This window comes from Psammomys obesus, unplaced genomic scaffold (genome assembly GCF_907164565.1).
Source record: "Psammomys obesus unplaced genomic scaffold, mPsaObe1.curated_primary_1811, whole genome shotgun sequence".
NCBI classification, from domain to species: Eukaryota; Metazoa; Chordata; class Mammalia; order Rodentia; family Muridae; genus Psammomys; species Psammomys obesus.
This window is the reverse complement of record NW_026585797.1, coordinates 7037888-7058207: the sequence shown is the minus strand read 5'-3', so window position 1 is coordinate 7058207 and position 20320 is coordinate 7037888. Positions and strand designations below refer to the sequence as shown.

Here is a 20320-nt window from a genome sequence, read left to right as displayed (position 1 = left end):
CTAACCACATTTTCCCAGAACTCACATTCAACATGGGAGAAAACAAACAAAAAAACCATTAAATTTTTGTTTGTTTTTTTTTTTTAGCCAAATGGAAATTTTTAAGCAGTCAACACTTTCATATCAAACAGATCAACTCTGTGATAAAGTTGTAAAACACCTGTGCTAAATGCAGAAGTTAAAAATCTAAGTTTACAACATGGAACTGTGAAGGTCAATACAATGCCCAATAACATCAGCCATAGAAATCTAATCAACCCAGACAGGAGGAGGCTTATCTCCCTCTTGATTTTGGTTTTTACCTTCTGAATATGCAGTAAAGACCAAAGATTCCAAAGCTTCTGAGGTGCAACTGGTGTGTGCTTAAGACAGAATGTGATATGATGACGTATCTCCTCATCCATCTGGTGATGTCTGCGAGACCTACTCCAAAAATAAACAGGGAGAGGATGGGGCGGGCGTGAGCGATCAACTACTAGAAAACTACCGTATTAGGAAACAGCTCATGGATTTCAGAGACGAGGCCAAAGCAATTGAAGCACTTGTAGGAAATTTTGTCTTAGCAAAATGGCAATGGCTTCCCTGTGCCCCAGCAGTCACTCCTCAACACGTTACACACAAGATAATGCAGCAAGATGATCTGTCTTCCTCTAGGGAATAATGGAAAAGTATGTACCTTCTCAGACAAGCCTGTGTTACAAAGTCGGCTGTCACTCTGTACTGCCACAGCATAGCCAGGTACTCTGTCGCAGGCCACAGCTGCACACGTCTGGTGAGGTGGACTAAAGCGCTGAAGTCTGGCCGGGCTAGAGAAGAAGCTTCATGAGCTTTCTCCAGGAAGCCACATGAAAGTCCTCTGGTTTTTAGTTCCAAACACTGATCGTTCACAAGATTCTTCAGTTCATCTTCAATCCCAATCAGAAAGACAGGCATTAGAGCAATACGTCCACAGTCTCGATTCCTAACATCTGGCAGCATGGCTGTAGCTGTTATCAACCCAAGTTCATCAGCTGTCTGTCAATCGCAGTTTCACATTTCCCCAAGTCAAATGACACTAACTTTACACATCTAATGCTCTACTGATACTTCTGAAGCTCGGCCCACTGACTAAAGTCTAGGGCAAATGAGCACCATGGAAGAAGACACTCAGGAAATCAAATACTAGAAAACGTTACCTAAATTGACACCTTCCAGAATGTTAGCTCTGAGGACCAATCCCCAGGCCTGTAACAGACTTTTCTTGAAATTCCATTCAGAAGCAACCACTTGGAGACGATTAATGTCTTCTTGCCATCCACACTCCCCAAAGACAGGAAGCTGTTCTCTGATAGCAAGAGCTCTGTTAAGAACTTGCAGCTGTAAAACACAGTCCACTACTAGCTTGTCCTAAAATAAAACCCAAGAGAGTTGACTCAAAGAGTTGAAAGGCAGTTCTTTTCAGTAGCCTATACACACAGTTTTTAATACTCCAGTTACTTTGATAGACTTTAAGCTCTACCCAGCCTCAAGTGAATGCAAGATAGCATTTTCTTATGAAATGAAGGGTTAGATTTGGAGCAAAACAAATCTACTTGAGCTTCCACATTCAGGAGAATCCCAGGGTTCACTGATCACATGTGTCTAAGTGTACCTTAAAAGGAAGCGGTCGTCCCAGGAATGCCTGCAGCTTCTTTACAGCAGCAAAGCTGCCAGCTGGGCTGCCCAGGCAACTGTGGATGTGCTTGGAGACAGTCTGCACCTCTTTATAGTATCTGCAAAGAAAAGGGGGGAAATGTTGGGTACTAAGAAGTCTGCTACATTTTTGCATTTTAATGTATTTGCTAAAGCCAAGGAAATACACCAATGTAAGAGGAAATGGTTTCAATTCAAATTCTCTCATCTTTTAACATTACTACTCAAAATAGAAGTCTTACTTGTCTTCCTGGTTTAACAGCAGTTGGGGGATCTGATGGATCAAATGTTTTGAAACCCAGTGCCAGTGGAGGGCGAGCAAAGCCAGACCCGGGGCATCAACTGTCACTGTATCAGCCACAGTCCAAAGTCGGTCCCGCCACTGCATAGAATCTAAGATCTGAAAACAAAATAGAACATCACTATGCTCAATAAAAGACATACACCAGAAATCCCAGCATTTGGGAAAGGAGGAGGATTGTGAGTTCAAGGGCAGCCTGGGCTACAAAGTGAGGCTTTATCTCAAACACCAAAGACAATCCACTACCAGTTTGACCTGAAAGGAAAACCAATAGAGTCTAACAGTAATATTAAGGCTAAACTGAAATGTTTTATAGGCAAACAAAACAAATGTCTTTTTTCTTAGTTGAGGCACAAGGGCACGTTAATTTACTATAGAATTTTCTCTACAGTAGAGATGCCATTTTCTTAGAAGCTGCTAAATATACACATAGCTCTTCTCGTGAGGATGTAGTCACTGGTGCCATAACTTCCCTTCTGCACTTGTTAATCACAAACTAGTAACTATAGTGCCTTCTGTGAGTTACTTCACTGATATCTCCATTTGCACACCCTTAATAGCGGCTGCTGATACAACTTTCCCAGCTCTCCTGGACTCTATGCGTCTGTTGAGCCTCACCTATCTGTGCATTTTCAAAATTCAACTGTTATAATTAGCCAGCATAATTTATGCATCTTACAAATGGTTTAACTAAGTATTTTTTTCCTTTAGTGATTACCATTAGAAGTTTTATGAGGTTAAAACTATTTTCATACCATGTTATTTATTTAATGAATTAAAATTTAAATTAATGATGCAAATTAAAAGAAAAAAAGACAAATTGATTAGGTAACTGGAGGCAAAAAACATATTGAACCTACACGAAGTAAATCTTTCCTTTGAGAAAATTTCTCGGCAGCTACGCGCTTAGCTCAGCGGTAGAGCCCTTGTATACCATGCATCAAGTTCTTTGTTCTGTTCCAAAGATCCAAACCGGGGGGCTAAGGGACACCAAAGAAAATGAAAGACAGCAACAAATATTTGAAATGTAGTTGCCTCCCACTCAACAAAGGATATTGGGCCCAAGGATTTCTTCTGGACTCCCAAATGTGGTTAAGTCTTTTCTGTAAATTAGCATGTTTGCCTACACTATCTTCAAGCATATGTTAAATCACCTCTAGATTTCCTATCAGACATGATACAAAGTAAATGCTATGTAATACTTAATATGCTGTGTTCAGAAATAACAGCAAAGGGCTGAACACTTGCAGTTTTTTCAGGTTCGCTTCCCAGCACCCACATGGTGGCTACAGTCTAGGGAATCTGGTTCTTCTGGCCTCTGCAGGCATCAGGCACACATGCAGTGTACATACATGCAAGCAAAAGATTCACACACATAAAAAACATGTCTTTTTAAAAAAAGACAAAACAAACAAGGTCTATACATGTTCAGTACAGAAACACTTTTTTTTTAAGGGGAAAAACAGGATTTCACAAAGCCAATACTAGGCCCCTCACTAAATAGCCAAGGCAGAAAGAAAAAAAGTACTACTTTGGACGTAAAGGTACTTCAGTCTGTGAATGTGGAACCAGGACATACAGAGGGGGATACGAATTTGTTTTCAACAACAAAACTGGAACTTTCATGCAAAACCAAGAGGGCAACAATTTCCAAATGCTTAAATTTTTCTGACAAAATCTATGACTTTTTACTTGTTGGGCAAAGTACATTAATTCAATGAACAACATTTCCAGATTACCAATATAAACACACGAGTAAAACCAGACAAGGATGAGAATAAGTATCTTGCTATCTTGCTTGATTGCTGTAATGGTTTTACAAGTTTATACATGTCAAAAGTTACTCTAAAGACACTGGAGGTCAAAGCATTGCCTCACCTTATTGATATGGGCATCAGGGACCATTCCTTGGGGAGACTGTACCCAGAGCAGGATTAATGCATCAATAAGTTCAAAAAAAGCAGCAAGATTGGCCACAATTTCATGGGACAGGCTGTGATAGCTCTCTGGATCTTAGAGTTGACACAAATCAAACAAGAGCATTCCATTAGAGTTAACCTTTAAAACATTTTCAAAATAATTTATAATCTAGATTTTAGTTACCTCTACTACAAGGTTTGGAAAGCTCAAAATCAAAAGCATATTTTATATGTATTATAAAATTTTACAGATAAGGCATATCTATGATGTAAATAAATAATGTCCTAGCGGAAAATGCAAGCTATAAAGCAAAGTTACATATTTTATACCTTTAAACACACACACACACACACACACACACACACACCCCGGCCTACAGAGATGGTTCACCCGTTTTTTCAGAGGACCTAGGTTTGGTTACAGCAGCCACATGGCAGCTGATATGTGTACCTTCATTTCTATGGGACCTGATACTATCTTCTGACCTCCACAGGCACCAGGAATGCAAGCGGTACACATGCATATATGCAAGCAAAATACTTCTGTATGTCTGTATGAATGGATGTATGTATATATGCATGCATGTATACATAATTTTAAAAAAAATCAACCAAACACAAAACCCTGGATCCAGAACACATGTATTATACAGTTTCTTAAGGTGTCTACTGCTGAAATAAAACACTAGGACCAAAAGCAACATTTATTTGGCTTACAGCTCTCAGTTCACATTCCACCTAGAAAGAGCCCTCAGGTTTGCCCTTGGGCCCATCTGATGATGGCATTTTCTAATTTAGGTTTTCTCTCAAATGAGTCTAGTTTGTATTAAGTTGACAAAAGTGAGCTTTTACAATATTTATACTTTCATATAGTTTTGATTTTTTTCTAAATGGCACAAATGCCTTTTGGTTTACAATAACAAGGAGACAGAGAATCACCCATACAGCCAAATACTTCTGCACAGATATTTTCTGAGCCAAGAAACCTGCTTTTAAAGTGCTAGCTCTGCAACTTGCTACAAATGCACTCTTGAACTTGTACATGTTTCAAATTTCAAGGGTTACTGTGAGGACATGGAACAGCGTTTGTGAGCACCTGGCCACTTAGTGTTCAGTAAATGACACTTATCAGTATTGACTGAGGAGATATATCTCATCTCAGGTCAGCTAATCAGAAAGATTTGCAAAGCAGCAGCTGCTTGGTACATCTTCTAACTCTGGCAGCGGCAAAACCAGACTACAAGAGGGAAATGTTTTTACCTTTATGGAATTCAAATGACATTCTCAAAACACTGCTTCTTAACTTTTTACTACCAACAGATACCAATTTTGCTTCAGTGAAAATCCTCTTTTCCCGGTCAAGATAGATAATTGTCCTGGAATGAGATTCAAAAACATAGTTTCTTACTGGTTAACAGGACCTCTTTTGAATTAAAGAAGGTATTTGGTTTTGTTTTGTTTTGGTGGTGGGCCGGGGGAAGCAACATGTAGTACCGGGACAAAGTCAGGGTGGTGAGCAAACCAGGTAAATATTTCCCCACGAGCCATACCACAGTCCAAAAGTACTAGGAACCTGAGAGCATCCACTCCTACATCTAGCCTATTCTTCTCTCTGCAAATTCTGGACTAGAGAGAAAGGGCGCAAAGAAGACAGGCCACTGGTGAACACTGGCATTAAGAAGACTACTAGATGGTGCTATAGAGATGCCTCAGCAGTTAAAAACTGGCTGCTCATCCAGAGGACCGGGATTCAATTCCCAGCATCTATATGGCAGCTCACAACTGTAATTCTAGCTCCAGGGGATCCCACAACCTCACACAGACACATGCAGGCAGAAGAGCAAAGCACATTTAAAACCAAGCAACCCCACACGGGGGTGTTTAACGAAAGCAGACTATTGGAGCCCACACTACTGTTCTGCCATCTTCTGATAGTAATCTTAACTCTGCACAGTGGCTACCACTGCATTAGTGATCAGGGAGGTTTGTGGTCCCGACGTGGACCAGCACATAATTCACACTCATGGCCTTGATTTAGGAGAATTCATCAAGATCACATGCTCATTATCAGCATACTTTCATGTAATACATACTGTATTCCAATGACATATTTATTTAAAAAATATAGTCAATTATTGGGTAAAACAAAACAAAACCAAAATCTTGCATGGCAAAAAGAAGAGCAATAAAAAGTGAGGGAAGATGTATTAAGACTATTCATACATGAGTATTTACTTAAGTTGCAGGAGTGCTGCCTGTCTGCTGTATCTGAGCAGGAAAACTAAACAGACACACAAGGAAGAATGAGTAGATAGTGGGTGGTTACTGAAACCCTTAAGTACCCCCAGAGGTCATATTTAAAATAAAGCCCAAGACTAAAGCTAAGTGAATACAACAGCAAGCACCCAGAGTCTGCTTAAAGCCCACATAATCTGTATTTGACATATAACGAAAAAGGCCATGAGAGAAAGTGTCTAGAGCCACAGGCTTCACCTTCACCTACTTGTTTGCAACTGACTCTAGGAGGGTAAAGAGCTGCTCAGACTTGTGTGATTGTGGGTCTAAGTCTACTGAATTCCTAATGATGTCCAAAGCTTGCACATTCCACCGGGGGTCCAAGGGGATCACAAAGTCATCTAGTTTAAGGGGGGGAAAAAAAAAAAGAATTATGTAGTTAACATACCTGGCTAAGCAAATCTTAGTTGAGTATTTTCACTGTTTCCTGTCAGTGTGGACATGTGATCCCAGTTTTCAAATGAACTAGGCAATTATCAAAACAAAATACTGAAAGCTAACTCGTATCATTAACGCTTTGCATTATCTGACGCAACTGATCCTATATAGCCTTCCCTTCACATCAAATAGTTTTACTGAAAACTTCTGTTTAATGTATCAGTAATCTTCAAATTGGAAGACATCACAGAGAAATGAAAATCTCAATTTTCTACTAGTCATCTTATATTTATTACTTATACAGAATTCTGTCTGCACATGGACCAACAGGCCAGCAGAGGGCACCAGATCTCATTATAGATGGTTGTGAGCCACCATGTGGTTGCTGGGAATTGAACCCAGGACTTTCAGAAGGGCAGTCAGTGCTCTTAACCTCTTAGTCATCTCTCCAGCCTGCTACTATTCACTTCCTAACAGAGCTGACTACAACAGTTTACAGTGAGAACAGCCTTCACACACCCTGGTCCCTTCTAGTACACCATTATCCTTGAACTCCCTTCAGATGGCAGATAATGAACAGTTCTAAAGACTAGTTTGCATCTGCCTCCATTAAGTCTTTAGACTAAGTGACAGTGGCTGCTGGGATGGTCTTCTCTTGAAGTTTTCACATAGAAACCAAAGCAGGAGCATACCTCTTATATTTGTCTGTAACATTTTCAAGACATTATGGATGGCAGCTGAGAGAGAATTTGAGTAAAAATTCCTCAGAGCAGTGGCACTGGCTTCCAGGTGAATCTGTACAGACTCTGTAGAAGGAGAGGCACTGTTAAGATCCAAAGTTGTGCTGTCCAAATGTAATGCTGGAAACAGTCAAACGGTGTATGCGCAGGAGGGACTGAATTGGGGCTCGGGCAAATAAAGCACTGGGGTAGAAGTTGCTCAGGTTCAAAGGCTTTATGGTCTGCTCATTTGCTCTCTCTGGCTAGTGGCAATCATATAAAACAGTGTAGACAAAAACACTACAAATTCCCTCTCCAAATACTTGGCTTACCACTGTCACTAAACAAGAGACATTTATTCATTGGCCTATCTACAAATTCTCAGGAAGCACAAGCGTCCACATACATTCAATTACTAAGGTTGACTGTTTTTTGTTTTGTTTGTTGAAACATGGCTTTTCTATATAGCCTTGGCTGTACTGGAACTCATTCTGTAGAGCAGGCTGGCTTCAAACTCACAAGAGATCTGCCTGCCCCTGCCTCCCAAGCGCTGGAATTGAGGTGTGTGCCACCATCGCCCAGGCTGACATTTTTTAAGTGTGCACATGTGCACATTTTTTAAGGTGCACATGTGCACAGACAGGCTGTAGGGCAATCTCGGGCTCAGAACTATCCACCTCCTTTGAGATGGGTGTCTTGTTTGTCTGGAATTTACCAATTAGCTTACACTGTCCAACAAGCCCCGAGCATTTTCCTGTCTCCTTGGTGCTGGCAGAAGAAGCATTCTGGAGCTCCCATTTCATTTACAAGGCACATGAATTACCTATCACCAATAAATTCCATGTCCCATCCTTTACAATTTAGGCTTTTTTCACTGTTACTGTCTTTTTCCTGTTCTGAATTAAGCAAGTACCTAGATGGTACATGGGGCCAGGCATGATGGTGCATACTTTCAATCCCAGCACTTGAGGCAGAAAAGCTTTTATGAGTTCAAGGCCATCTAGAGCTATACAGTCAGACCCTGTCTCAAACAAACAAACAAACAAACAAACAAACAAACAAACAAACCAGATTAGAACCTTAGGATTCTTAAGAGGAATTGAATTATCGAAAACTCCACTGTTCCCAGAGAAGGTGTTTGTACAGAAAACATAACAAATATTTAGGCTAAAAAGTAACATGATGCAGTGTGTTTTCCTTCTGACCTGAAAAGGAGGGCAGGCTCGAAATACTGAGGCATTTCTCCTGAGACATAAGGGGCAGACATCTCCCTAATTTAACACGTATATAAATGACGCAATGTCACACAATTTTTACTGTTTCTCAGCTACGACGTCAATAGTGTAGTCACAGACTAACATGTCTACTGAGCTCTCAAACAAGGGAAACAAATGTATATAAGCCCCTCCACCCATCAAGCTTTGCTACTTACCCAGCCCCTGTGGTATGTTCTTGGCTAAATGACAAAGCCACTTAACTCTGAGCATCCAATCTTGACTGGTTGCTCTTTCTATGAGCAACTTAACAGCCATGGCTAAAACCTGTGGTTCATCGGCCCAGCAAGCACCCACTTTCACTGCATTGTAAGTCAGGTTCTCAGGGCTACAAGTCTGCATAATTTTCTCTAAGTCTTGCAAAGTAAGAGGCTGACTCCTGGAACTCAAAATGAGAAAAGTTAGAACAGTCTTTTACATGAGCATTTCAAAAAGCAAACAAAAAAAAGCAAAGATAATGATTTTACAAATACTATATTAAAGAAATGAAAAAACAAAGAACAACTGAAATATGTACTTAGGGATGGAGTGTACCTGACTGATACAAACATGCTCAGCATGACAAAGGTCCTGCCTGGATTCCATCCCTGCCTGCATTCTGATTGGTTGCTGTCTATGACATTATAACAGGCATAGCCAGAACATCTGGCTCATCAGTCTAGAAATACCTACTTCTTTTGTGTAAGACTTCTAAACAGATGGGCTTATAATACTATTGATAACAATAAAAACATTAAAAATGTGTGGCTAGATAATAAGTGGTCACAAATGGTGGGCTGACTACAGTGTGCTCGCCATTCTCGGCAAAAACAAAATCTATCCAAGCAAACACACTGAAGGTTCGGCTGACCTTGTCCAGCTGCTGGTTTTCAGGCTCATTCTGTTGAGGCAGTATGCCAGGATCTGGCCGTCACTTCGGACAACAGAGAGGCGAGAGTCTTGTGTTGCAAAGAGAGCCGAAGGCATGGAATCTGGCCACAGCCCTGTGGCAAGAATGGAGTCTCCCCAGGTTTCCCGAGCTTGCAGAGATGTAGTGTGACTCTCCAGCAAAGCCTGCACAAGCTGTAGACCGTGAAGCAGAGTCAAAAGCACTGACACAGCAACAGCATCAAAATCATCACAGGACCAATGTGTGACGGGCTCCAGGGTTCACAGAGCCATCCGTCAACAATTCTCTGACACATTATTTAACGAACAACATTAGATAAATTGTTTTGCCAGTGTTTCAGAAAAGGAAGTATTTACATTTAAATGAATTTCCAGAAAAGTCCTTAGTTACCAGACCTTTAACTGAAACAAAACAGAGGTCAACTCTCTTAAAAATTGCTATCCACAAAGGTAATTTCCTCTATGTCCACGTTCCAGCTTGGACAGTGGCATGAAACATTCACAGTACCTTCTGGTTTCCTGGTGACTGCTGAGAGCAGGTGTACACTTCCCTGCAGGCTTCAAAAAAGGCTTTGTGTAAACTCAGACCTCGCTGTAGGTACTGAACAATGAGTATGGCTGCCTGACTGAGGGTAGAGACAGATGATGTTGGAGAACCTGTAAGATAAAACATTGAAATATGTGACCAAGTCTTCTAAAACCTTTGATAAAAAATGCTAAGTGTAGGGCTGGAGAGATAGCTCAGCAGCTAATAACAATGTCTTCTCTTCATAAAAAGAGCTGTGCTCAATTCCAAGCACCCACAACTGCTTATCATTCCAGTTCCAGGAGACCTGACAACCTCATATAGACACACACGGAGACAAAACAATAATGCACATTAAAGAAATAAACAAACTTAAAACAAAACAAAAACCTGGTAAATATGTCCTTACATTAACCTTCTGTACACTGAAGTATTTGCTTTAGATTGAGGGTCTCCTGAGGGTACAACAGATGCCACAGAACATTCATACCCTTGCCTCATCTGCCTTCCCTCTTATCCCCAGCCTCCTATAGTCTACCTCAGAACTTTCAGTGTCACATGTACTTTAATCTCAAGCCTGACAGACACCAAGGATGGCAAATTGAGTACAACCTACCAAGGACCACAGGGTTTAATAGGCCTACTGTGAAATCCCAACTTTAACTATTAACCAATTCTGACAAGTTATTAACTTGCTAAGCCTCATCTGTGATAGAAATGTGATTGTAGAACAGACAAGCAGAATTGTACCCATTCACATAACAGTTATGTAGCAAGTAAGTGTTTAATTTACTACTGCTCATCTTTTTAACATAAGGAAACAATGACAAAAATTAGAGCTTGGTTTCTCCCTTATTTCTCCTTCATAAGGGCAAGGGTGACCCAGGAAATATGGAGACAAAGCTCTCAAGTCTCAACAAAGTGGAATTACTCAGTAAACGGTCTCTACTGCAGGAGCACACACCCATTATTATTTTACTTATGTCTCTCGGTATGAATCTGTGCAGCAAGTGCAGGTGTCCAAGGAGAGCAGAGGAGGGTATGAGACCCCTGGAGCTGGAACTGTGAGTGCACTGATGGGGGCTGGGAATCAGCTGCAGCTTTTGGAGCAAAACTCTGTAGTTTTGCATGACCTAAAACGACAGAGTCCCCGAAGTGAAGAACCTCACCTCTAACAGCGCTCTGGACCTCTGTGTGCAGTGCCAAGAGGACATTACACACACTGTCCCCCACCAGCCCAAGGCTGTGCAGCAGCACTTTCAAATCCAGGGTATCTAGGATGCTCCCATTCTCTTCTCCTGAAACATAGATTTCAAGTCCACGATTCCTCATTGCCCGGGAAATTTCCCCATGAACAGGATCCATGGAGAGAAAAAGCCTAAGAAGAGGAAATAATAAAAGGAAATTGAGAAGGAGAGAGAAAAATCAAATCCCAGGGTGACCAATGGTTTGGCCTCTTGCACCAATTGCTATAGGCAATTCATGGAAGAAGATGAAAGCACCTCAGTGTGTGAGACTGTTGCGTGCACCGTTCTTTTCCACATGTCAACAGCAGTGTAGCAGTTTCTCTACACCCACTTTTGTCTTTAAAGATTTAGTCTTACCCAAATGTATAAATTTGAGTCTGTCTGCGCACCTGTATGTGAGTGCTTGCCAAGTCCTAAAGAGGATGTCAGGTCCCCTGAACCTGGACTTCAGATAGACACAAGGTGTCCGACATGTCCAGACTTCTGAAGAGCTGCAACTACTGGGCCATCCTCCATGTCTTTTTTGGTTTTTTTCTTCCTTCCTTTTTTTAGTTTTTTGAAACAGGGTTTCTCTGTGTAGTCCTGGCTATTCTGGGCTCACTCTGTAGCGTAGTCTGCCCTCTAATTTATAGAGAGCCTCCTGCCTCTGCCCCTGAGTGCTGGGATTAAAGGAGTGTGCCACCACCCAGATATAACCGGCTTTAAGGAACTAAACCTAGCACTTAGAAAATCTTGATTTTAGATACTCCCCAACTCGGGCCATGAAGATGCAGGCCATGGATCCGTTATTCAGACCCATCCATATGCAGCAGAAAGGAGAGCAGAACTCTAGTCTTAGTGAGGTTTCTACTTCTGTGAGAAAGCACTATGAGGGTTTATTGTGCTTACAGTTCCACATCACAGTCCATCACCTAAGGAAGTCAGGGGGGAACTGAAGCAGGGCAGGAACTAATGCAGGGGCATGGAGGACTGCAGTTTACTAGCCTGCTTCAGCCTGCTTACCTATAGAGTGTAGGGCCACATGACTAGGAGTAGCAACCCCAGTGAGCTGGGTCCCCTACACCAATCAGTCAGTCAATCAAGAAAATGCAGTACAAACTTGCCCACAGGACAATCTGGTGAGTATTTTCAGTTAAGGTTGCCTCTTCTAAAATGACTGTAGTTTGTATCAAACTGACCTAAATCTAGCCAGCACAACTCTTCTGTAACAGTCAATTTCTCTTCATCAGTGTCCCTCCACACCTGTAGCTATCTGACATCTCCACTTATGTGAGAAGCAAAAGAATGGATTTCTGGCTGACCATCCCAAACGTGCTCTTTTGCCAGTATCCCCTTCTCAATAAACAGCTTCTCACTGGCCCAGTTACTCCAAAACCAGAGATGCTCCCTTGTTTCTTTTTCTTAACTCACACGTCCCACCCATGTGACCCACTAACAAGCCACATTTTCTTCTACCTAGGTTATCAGCAAAGGACTGGGACTGACTTCCTCCCTTCTACGCCTTACCATTAGCCCTGAAGAAGGCCCACACCTCTTTTCATATTCTGCTATCCGGAAGCCCAGCAAGTAGCTAGCAAACAGTAGGGCCTTAATATATACATTTTAACCAAACGATCGGGGAGTCTTCTCAAAAGGTGGCTCACAGTTTACAAAGAGGTTCTTTGTTTCTGAAGCCACCAAATCCTTTATTAACATAAAATACAGACGTACCTGAAACTGGGATTTGGTGTCACTGTGGAAGTGGATCCATCTGCCATTCCTCTCTCATTAATGGTGAGGACACCTCCAGGTTCGAGCAAGGCATTCAGACGATCCAGAACTGATGGACTGCACAGAGAGACTGACATTCAGGATGACACACTGCCTGACTCTACCTGACTCCTACCATTCCTGCACAAGCCTTCACTTGCTTTTGGACCCCCATCTCTCTGGGAGACTACTCCTTCAGATACTGTGGTCTCTTCCAAGAGTCAGCTCCCTTTCTGCATTCCCACTACCTAAGGCACATAGCTGTATAAAAGTACACACATTTTTTGAGCAAATGAAACACGGGAAAAGCACCACATAGCTCTTCCTCCCTAACCTCTTAAAATTATCAAATCTACTTGAAGGTAATTAAACTTCAAATGAAAAATTCAGAAAAAGCTCCAAGAGATGCCACCACTTAAAAAGAACTTCTATTATAGCTTTTATATTTCCTACTTGTCCTTTTTCTCATAGGAGGATAAAAACTAATGTGGACTGTGGTCATTAGTGATACGTATTTACTAATGCATGCCTATATTAAAACCTTACTTCAGAAAATCATTATTTAAAATAACCCTAACAAGTGATCTCTGATGCTCAGCATAATGCTGTACAGAAAAGCAGTCCAATTTTCTTAGCCTTTACTTCTGTCATCTAATGACCAATCTAGACTGTGAATGGCTGAAGATGTACTGATAGGTGAGAAAGACAGGCTAAAGATACGGAGCCTCAGTGTGAGTCTTTACAATTAACAAACACAAGGCAAATTTCAGTGAGACCCACTCATGGCCATACATAACCGTTCTTACTTGCAGAAGTTTACATTGTCCATCAGAAGCCAATCTCCAGATTTCAGGGCCTGAACCAACATGCTGTCAACCCATTCAAAGCCGCCATGACTCTGGCCACTGGCTGACTGCAGAAGTTTCACCCCAAAACTCCGGAAATCTTCGACAAGCTTGGCGAAGTCTGTAATGTTACAGACAGGAATAAGCAATCCAGCAGTCAATGTCAAGGCAAGCAAGGTACTTCTGCCTCCTACCCAGTATAATTCCCAAGATATCACAATGCTTATTTTAACACAGATAATAAAATTATGTTTAGGATAGACAAAGTTTCAGTAACTGTAAAAATTAATAGCTACATACTCAAAAGTTGACTCTGGTGAATAATTACAATGTGTTTCAATAAAATATTATATTAAAGAGTTGTAAGCTGGCAAAGTACAATTAATGCCACGAAAATCTATGCCTCCATCTAGCAATAGATGTATCTCTCAAATACTTTATAGTCTAACACTAACAGCCCTAGAATTTTTCAAATGGCCATTTTTGTTAGAAATTACATTGGATTCTTGCTTTGAGCCATGAGAATAGACGTAAAGTGCCCCCTTTTTGGGGGAGGGGAGTTTCGAGAAAGGGTTTCTCTGTGTAGCCTTGGCTGTCTTCGAACTCACAGAGAGCCACCTGCCTCTGCCTCCCTGAGTACTGGGATTACAGGCATGTACCACCATGCCTGGCCAAGGTCCTTTTTTTTTTTTTTTTTTTTTTTGAGCATAATTCTTTTTATTTTTTATTAATTTTTAAACTTTTTAAAATTTTTTAATGTATTACAATTTATTCACTTTGTATCCCAGCTGTAGGCCCCTCCCAGCCCACCCTCCCTTCCTCTTCTCCTCCCATGCCCCTCCCCAAGTCCACTGATAGGGGAGGTCCTCCTCCCTTGACCCTAGCCTATCAGGTCTCATCAGGACTGGCTACACTGTCTTCCTCTGTGGCCTGGTAAGGTTGCTCCCATCTCAGGGGGGGTGATCAAGAGCCAGCCACTGAGTTCATGTCAGAGATAGTCTCTGTTCCCCTTCCTAAGGAACCTACTTGAAGACTGAGCTGCCTTGGGCTACCTCTGTGCAGTGGTTCTAGGACCCGTACACAGAAGAAGCCCAAGGCACCTCAGTCTCCAAGAGGGCTCCTAAATAATAGGACCAGGGACCATCTCTGAAATGAACTCATGGGCTGGCTCTTGATGACCTCCCCCTGAGGGGAGATGGTCAGACAGAAGGGCTTCCCCTATCATTGGTCTGGGGGAGGGGCATAGGAGAAGAAGAGGGAGGGTGAGATTGAGAGGGGATGAGGGAGGGGGCTACAGCAGGGATACAAAGTGAATAAACTGTAATTAATAAAAAAAGGAAAAAATTAAAAAAGAAAAGAAAAAAAAAAAAAAAATGGCCTAAAAAAAAAAAAAAAAAAAAAAGAAATGGCCTAAGGTCCTACAGTAGAGTAAAATTCCACTATTTACTTTTCTATGCTCTATTTTTTAAATTGTTTTAAACATGCATATTAATGGAGGTTGACTCTCTGGAATTAAACTAATTTTTAAAACAACATTTGTTATTTGTTCTAATATTAAGCAATTATCTGATAAAACTTAAAATAGTAATTTTGATTTACAGTGAATAATACATCTTTCTAAAATTGAGAAAACAATAAAATAACAATTTATTGTTAAATATTCTAACAAACCTATACATATTATTTATCAGGCTTAGTGTTGGAGTGGCATCATAAGGTCCCATTTTTTTAAACTTGAAAACTAAGGAGAAAACAGGACCAAATAAGAGGTAGCACAACATTGTGTACCTGAGAGCAGGGAGGTAACTGCGAAGATGAAGTCCTACAACTGCTTTGGTAGGAAGCTACAGAAGAGAAAAGGGAAACCAAAGATGCCAGGGGTCTCCCTGAGACCAGGTAGGCAACTAGAAGGAACAGCAGGACGCTTGGAAGGAGTGGCTTCTCAGAGAAGGACCCGAAGCCCTGGATGAGGATGATGTGCCTGTGGTTAAGTAACCCTACACATCCATATAAAAGCCATCTGCACAGAGACAAACCAGCAGTTACTGGGCTGGAGTAAGCCTTGGTCTTTTCCAACTGGCCAGAGGTAAGACCTCAGTAAATACACAACACACTGAGCAAGTGAGATGCTACAGGGTCATGTCACAAGAGGAAACGTACATCCTCCCCAACTCTGAAAAGCTTAAAAGTTACCTTAAAAAGATTAATCTATAGGCAACTTATTGCCTACCAAGAAAAATCCAACAGACTTTTAAAAAATAAAATATAATACAGTATTTCAACTCTTAAAATCACTGTCCATCCAGTCAGATTTAGACATTCAGGGAAAAGTCAAAGTGCTCCTTTTGTGAGGAACTACCAGTAAGTAAGAAGAAAACATACTTGATAGTGATGGATAATGGATGGACCTATAGCTGAAGAGACACGAAATGAAGAACCGAGCTTTATAACCAGTTATTTTCGTATTTGCCTTTTCAGCATTATCAATCTGAAATCCATTTTTTCAGCATTTTACTTTCAAACATTCAAGTGTTCAATAATAACCATTACATATATGACATGACATTCACAACCATCTTCCTATAAACATACATATATGACATGACATTCACAACCATATTCCTATAAACATACATAATATGGGCAACAGCAAGTGTATGATACACCACACAGACATACCTGCTTTGGAGTACGAGTTGATTTTATTATTGAGTCTCTGCATAAGCAGCAATACTGCTTCCAGTTTGTTGACAATCTCTACAGTGACACTTTTACCATCTTCACCAAGACATTTCGGTTTGTATGTCAGAAGGAAATGGCTCCAGGCTCGCAGCACTACTTCTGTGTCATCAGCATTGATAAGAAGACTGTCCCTGAGCAGGACCCTGACAGTACGCTCTACCTTCTCAAGTAGTCGCCTCCAAGGTCGGATAACATCAACCTGAAATTCCCAGAGCATGACAAAAGCCATTGGCCAAGGCGAGAAGACACTGTGGTAAGTAGTCACACGAACAGAACCCCCTGCAGCCAGGCCACGAGTTTATTACATTAGGCGTGGCACTGCAAAAATGTAGCAGGTACCTGCTCAAATCCGCCTAGAAGCTCAGTAGTGTCCATTGCACTGTTCATAGCCATGATCTTTAACGTGTGGCCAGTAAGATGTGCCAGAAGCTGGACCAGACTGGTCTTGCCCACAGAGGCTGGCCCCACAAGAATGGCCATCCAATTCATCTGCACACACTTCATGATGGGTTCCAGATACTGGAGCGACTGGTGCAGGAGTGACAGGGGCTGGCGGGATGGGTGAGGAGCACAGCTGCTGCGAGATAGGACTGAGTAGCCAATCTGAAGAGAACATAGCATTCACGTGTATGAGGCAGAAGAAGTCATGGAAAATCGTCAGAGACAAGGCTTATTTCAGTCTCTTTACCTGAACATCATAGGGGGTAATATGAAATAGTCTAGTTCCCGTGTATGGCTTGGAACTGGAAGCAAACACATCCTTAAACACAGTGATGACCTAAAGGAAGACAACGCATTGAGAATATAAATCATCCTAAACTCTTACACGATGTTGAAATGTTCTCTCAGGGAACAAGCAGTGACAAGTTACTACACTTAGACAATGCCAGCAAACCCTTCCTTTTCCATTTGAGTTTTCTCTTACAAACATCTCAGCATAAGGCTGGGCCTGGTAGCATACACCTGTAATCCCAACACTGAGAGGATAAGGCAGGAAGACGACATTACTGGCAGGTCTGGACTACACAGTCAGTGCCAGTTTGGCCTCAGACACATCAAGACCCAGTGTTAAAACCCAGAACAAAAAGCACAAACTGTACTAGCAACACAAGTAGGCTGAGCTCAATAACAGAGTAACGGGGCCAGGTACTGGCTGCTCTTCATCATACACAACTGTCTGTACTTTCAGTTAAAGGGACTCCAACGCCCTCTTCTAGCTTTGGTGGGTACCAGGCATGCACATGGTGTCAACATACGTGGAGGCAGAACATCCATACACATAAATTTAAATAGTAGTTACAAGACCTCACATTACTTGAGATTACAGTGAAATTATAGAATAAATTAAAATGAAGCCATGGGCACTATGGAAAATCTTAAAATAAAACACTTGCTTTCACTTCATAAAGTGTCAGGTATTAACCTGAAGATTGAGGAAAAGTATCCCAGCCAGAGCACCACATTAGAGGCAGGCGGAGACTACTTCTGTCCTTTCCTACCCTGCAGAATAACTATTTCCACTTTATAAATTATTCATCTAATCAGTAAAACAGACTTCCTAAAGCATTGCTTTTAGAAACTCTCTACCAGGTACTCATCTACTGATTTCTTTTTAAAGCCTAAGAAGTTGGTTAGAGATGGGTAGAAGAAATGACAGAACCACCCCCAAAATTGTATCAAGTAGAAAAGCATCAATATTCTTAAAATTTTATACCAAAGTGGGAAAATACATTAAAAGAAACTCCGCAGACAGCGTAAGTGAAGTGCTGAGTGGCATGAACACAGCGCGGGTGCCACACATTTTGGCTCCAGGAGCGTAAATGGTGTGAACAGGGCGAGGCTGTGACAATAAAGGTTACTCCTTCCCTAATGTTCTGTCAGGGCCAACATAAAAACTCACTATCTGGCTGTTTTGTTTGTTTCTTTTTTAAAAATTAGATTCAGTTTATCGGGGTCTTTCATACCTCAATGTTCACTATTTTTGTTTTTGATCATCTTCTATTCAAACCCCCTAATTTGACCAACTACAATTCTGAAAGGGAGGAGGGTGGAAACTCTCCTCTGACCATAGCAAGCCACTTGAAAACTGGTCAATATCATTGGTTCCAAACAATATACTGTAGGCTGAGTATTCATTATCTGAAGTGCTTGTAAACAGAAATATTCCAAATGTCCAGTTCGTTATTTTACAAATGCACAAGATATCTGGACAATACGAGCCAAGTCTAAACACTCAGATTTCAACTAAAGCCTAAACACTTAGCATGACAATTAAGTTTATATTTTTAGTAAGGCCATGGTTTCATTTTTCAGACAGCGTCTTACCATGTAGCCATGACTGGCGTGGAGCTCTATATGTAGACCAGGCTAGAATGAACCAATGCCTGCCTCTGCCTCCTGAGAACTTGGATTAAAGGCAAGTTCCCAAGCCCAGCCAGTACGCCTATGGGTTTTTGAGACAGGGTTTCTGTGTAAGCATGGCTGTCCTGAAACTCACTAGGTAGACTAGGTAGGCCTCAACTCGAGCGCTGCCTCCCGAGGGTTGAGATTAGAGGTGTGTGGCAGCACCACTGCCCAGCTGGTGCGCCTATGTTTTGACTGACTCTACACGTAAGGGTCAGGTGTGCAGTCTTCTACTTAAGAGCACTGCAGTTTTTGTTACATTTCAGTAACTTCATTTCCAGACATACTCAAATTGTGAAACCAACAAATTAAACTACTAGCTAATGGTATGGAATGACACAACAATGAAAGTTAAAAATATACCAACTGAACATTTTTTTTCCTCGATCCAATGACTAAAAGCTATTTTGCTGGAAATAAGTAAGCTATCATCATGTCCCTAGGTTCTGAATACTATGTAAATGTGGCTTTTGCAAACCACTAAGAAGGGAATGACATTCATGTGTGCAGTGACACACATTACCATTTCCCCAAAGGAGTCACTGCTTCTGCCACAGGGACCTGCATGTACATCAAATCCCTCCTCATGTGTGAGAGGCTGGGGGATTCAGGAAATGGTGAGGGAGCTGTGAGGCACACCTGAAGAGGCCAGGAGGGTGTCACTGTCTTCCCCGATCACATCCCACCTGAACCTCGAGCTCCTTCCTGTTTTGTCGCTAAGCTGGCAGCCAGCAGTCACTAAGCGCACCTCCACTCAGTGCAGAGGGTACAGGTGTGTGAGAACATGCCTGGCTGATACGCTGGGTGCTGGAATCTGAACTCTTTGTCACTGAACCATCTCTCCCACTCCCAATTAATTTTATTTTAAATGAGATTTAGTAGAAAATAACAGTAGGCAAAGCACCTAAACTGGGCCCGCCCTATCAACTGCTTCTGCTACCTGTAAGACTCAAATAACATATGGCTCCTCCTTCAAAAGGTCACAAGGGCACTTTGTACCTACATCTGTTTTGAAATTTAATGAGTAAGTCTTTACCGCAAACCCAAATGCACAAGAACAGTATATGGTGGAGCACGCCTGTAGTCTTGGCAGAAGAGGCTGAAGTGGGAAGATCACACGAGTATAGACATTTTTCATCAACACAGTAAAATCTCAAAGGACAGAAGCACACAACTGTAACTCTTGTAAGCCAGGAACTCAGTGTCATATTCTCTTTACAAATGTCTAGTTCTACCCCATTTAGATATAAATGACCTCTTTACATCTACTTATTTCTAGATAAAATACATTATAACTTGACACTTACTTAAGAACCTAACAACAAAACACCAGAAAACCCTTCTGTTCTGCTGGGTAACAGCA

General features: G+C 41.5%; 1 protein-coding gene across 1 annotated transcript in view; it reads right to left on the bottom strand.

Annotated features, from left to right (window-relative positions):
* Positions 1-20320, bottom strand: part of Mdn1 (midasin AAA ATPase 1) — a 128241-nt gene that overhangs the window by 44178 nt on the left and 63743 nt on the right. Inside the window, exons 41-58 of the mRNA XM_055599247.1 lie at positions 17243-17332; positions 16894-17157; positions 16492-16753; positions 13774-13933; positions 12929-13045; positions 11141-11349; positions 9954-10102; positions 9408-9619; positions 8716-8936; positions 7257-7370; positions 6395-6527; positions 5152-5267; positions 3851-3984; positions 1914-2071; positions 1631-1751; positions 1176-1386; positions 677-905; positions 303-423 (exon numbers count right to left, since the gene is read on the bottom strand). Coding sequence (XP_055455222.1) covers positions 303-423; positions 677-905; positions 1176-1386; positions 1631-1751; positions 1914-2071; positions 3851-3984; positions 5152-5267; positions 6395-6527; positions 7257-7370; positions 8716-8936; positions 9408-9619; positions 9954-10102; positions 11141-11349; positions 12929-13045; positions 13774-13933; positions 16492-16753; positions 16894-17157; positions 17243-17332 — 3021 coding nt within the window. The remainder of the gene's footprint in view (positions 1-302; positions 424-676; positions 906-1175; positions 1387-1630; positions 1752-1913; positions 2072-3850; positions 3985-5151; positions 5268-6394; positions 6528-7256; positions 7371-8715; positions 8937-9407; positions 9620-9953; positions 10103-11140; positions 11350-12928; positions 13046-13773; positions 13934-16491; positions 16754-16893; positions 17158-17242; positions 17333-20320) is intronic.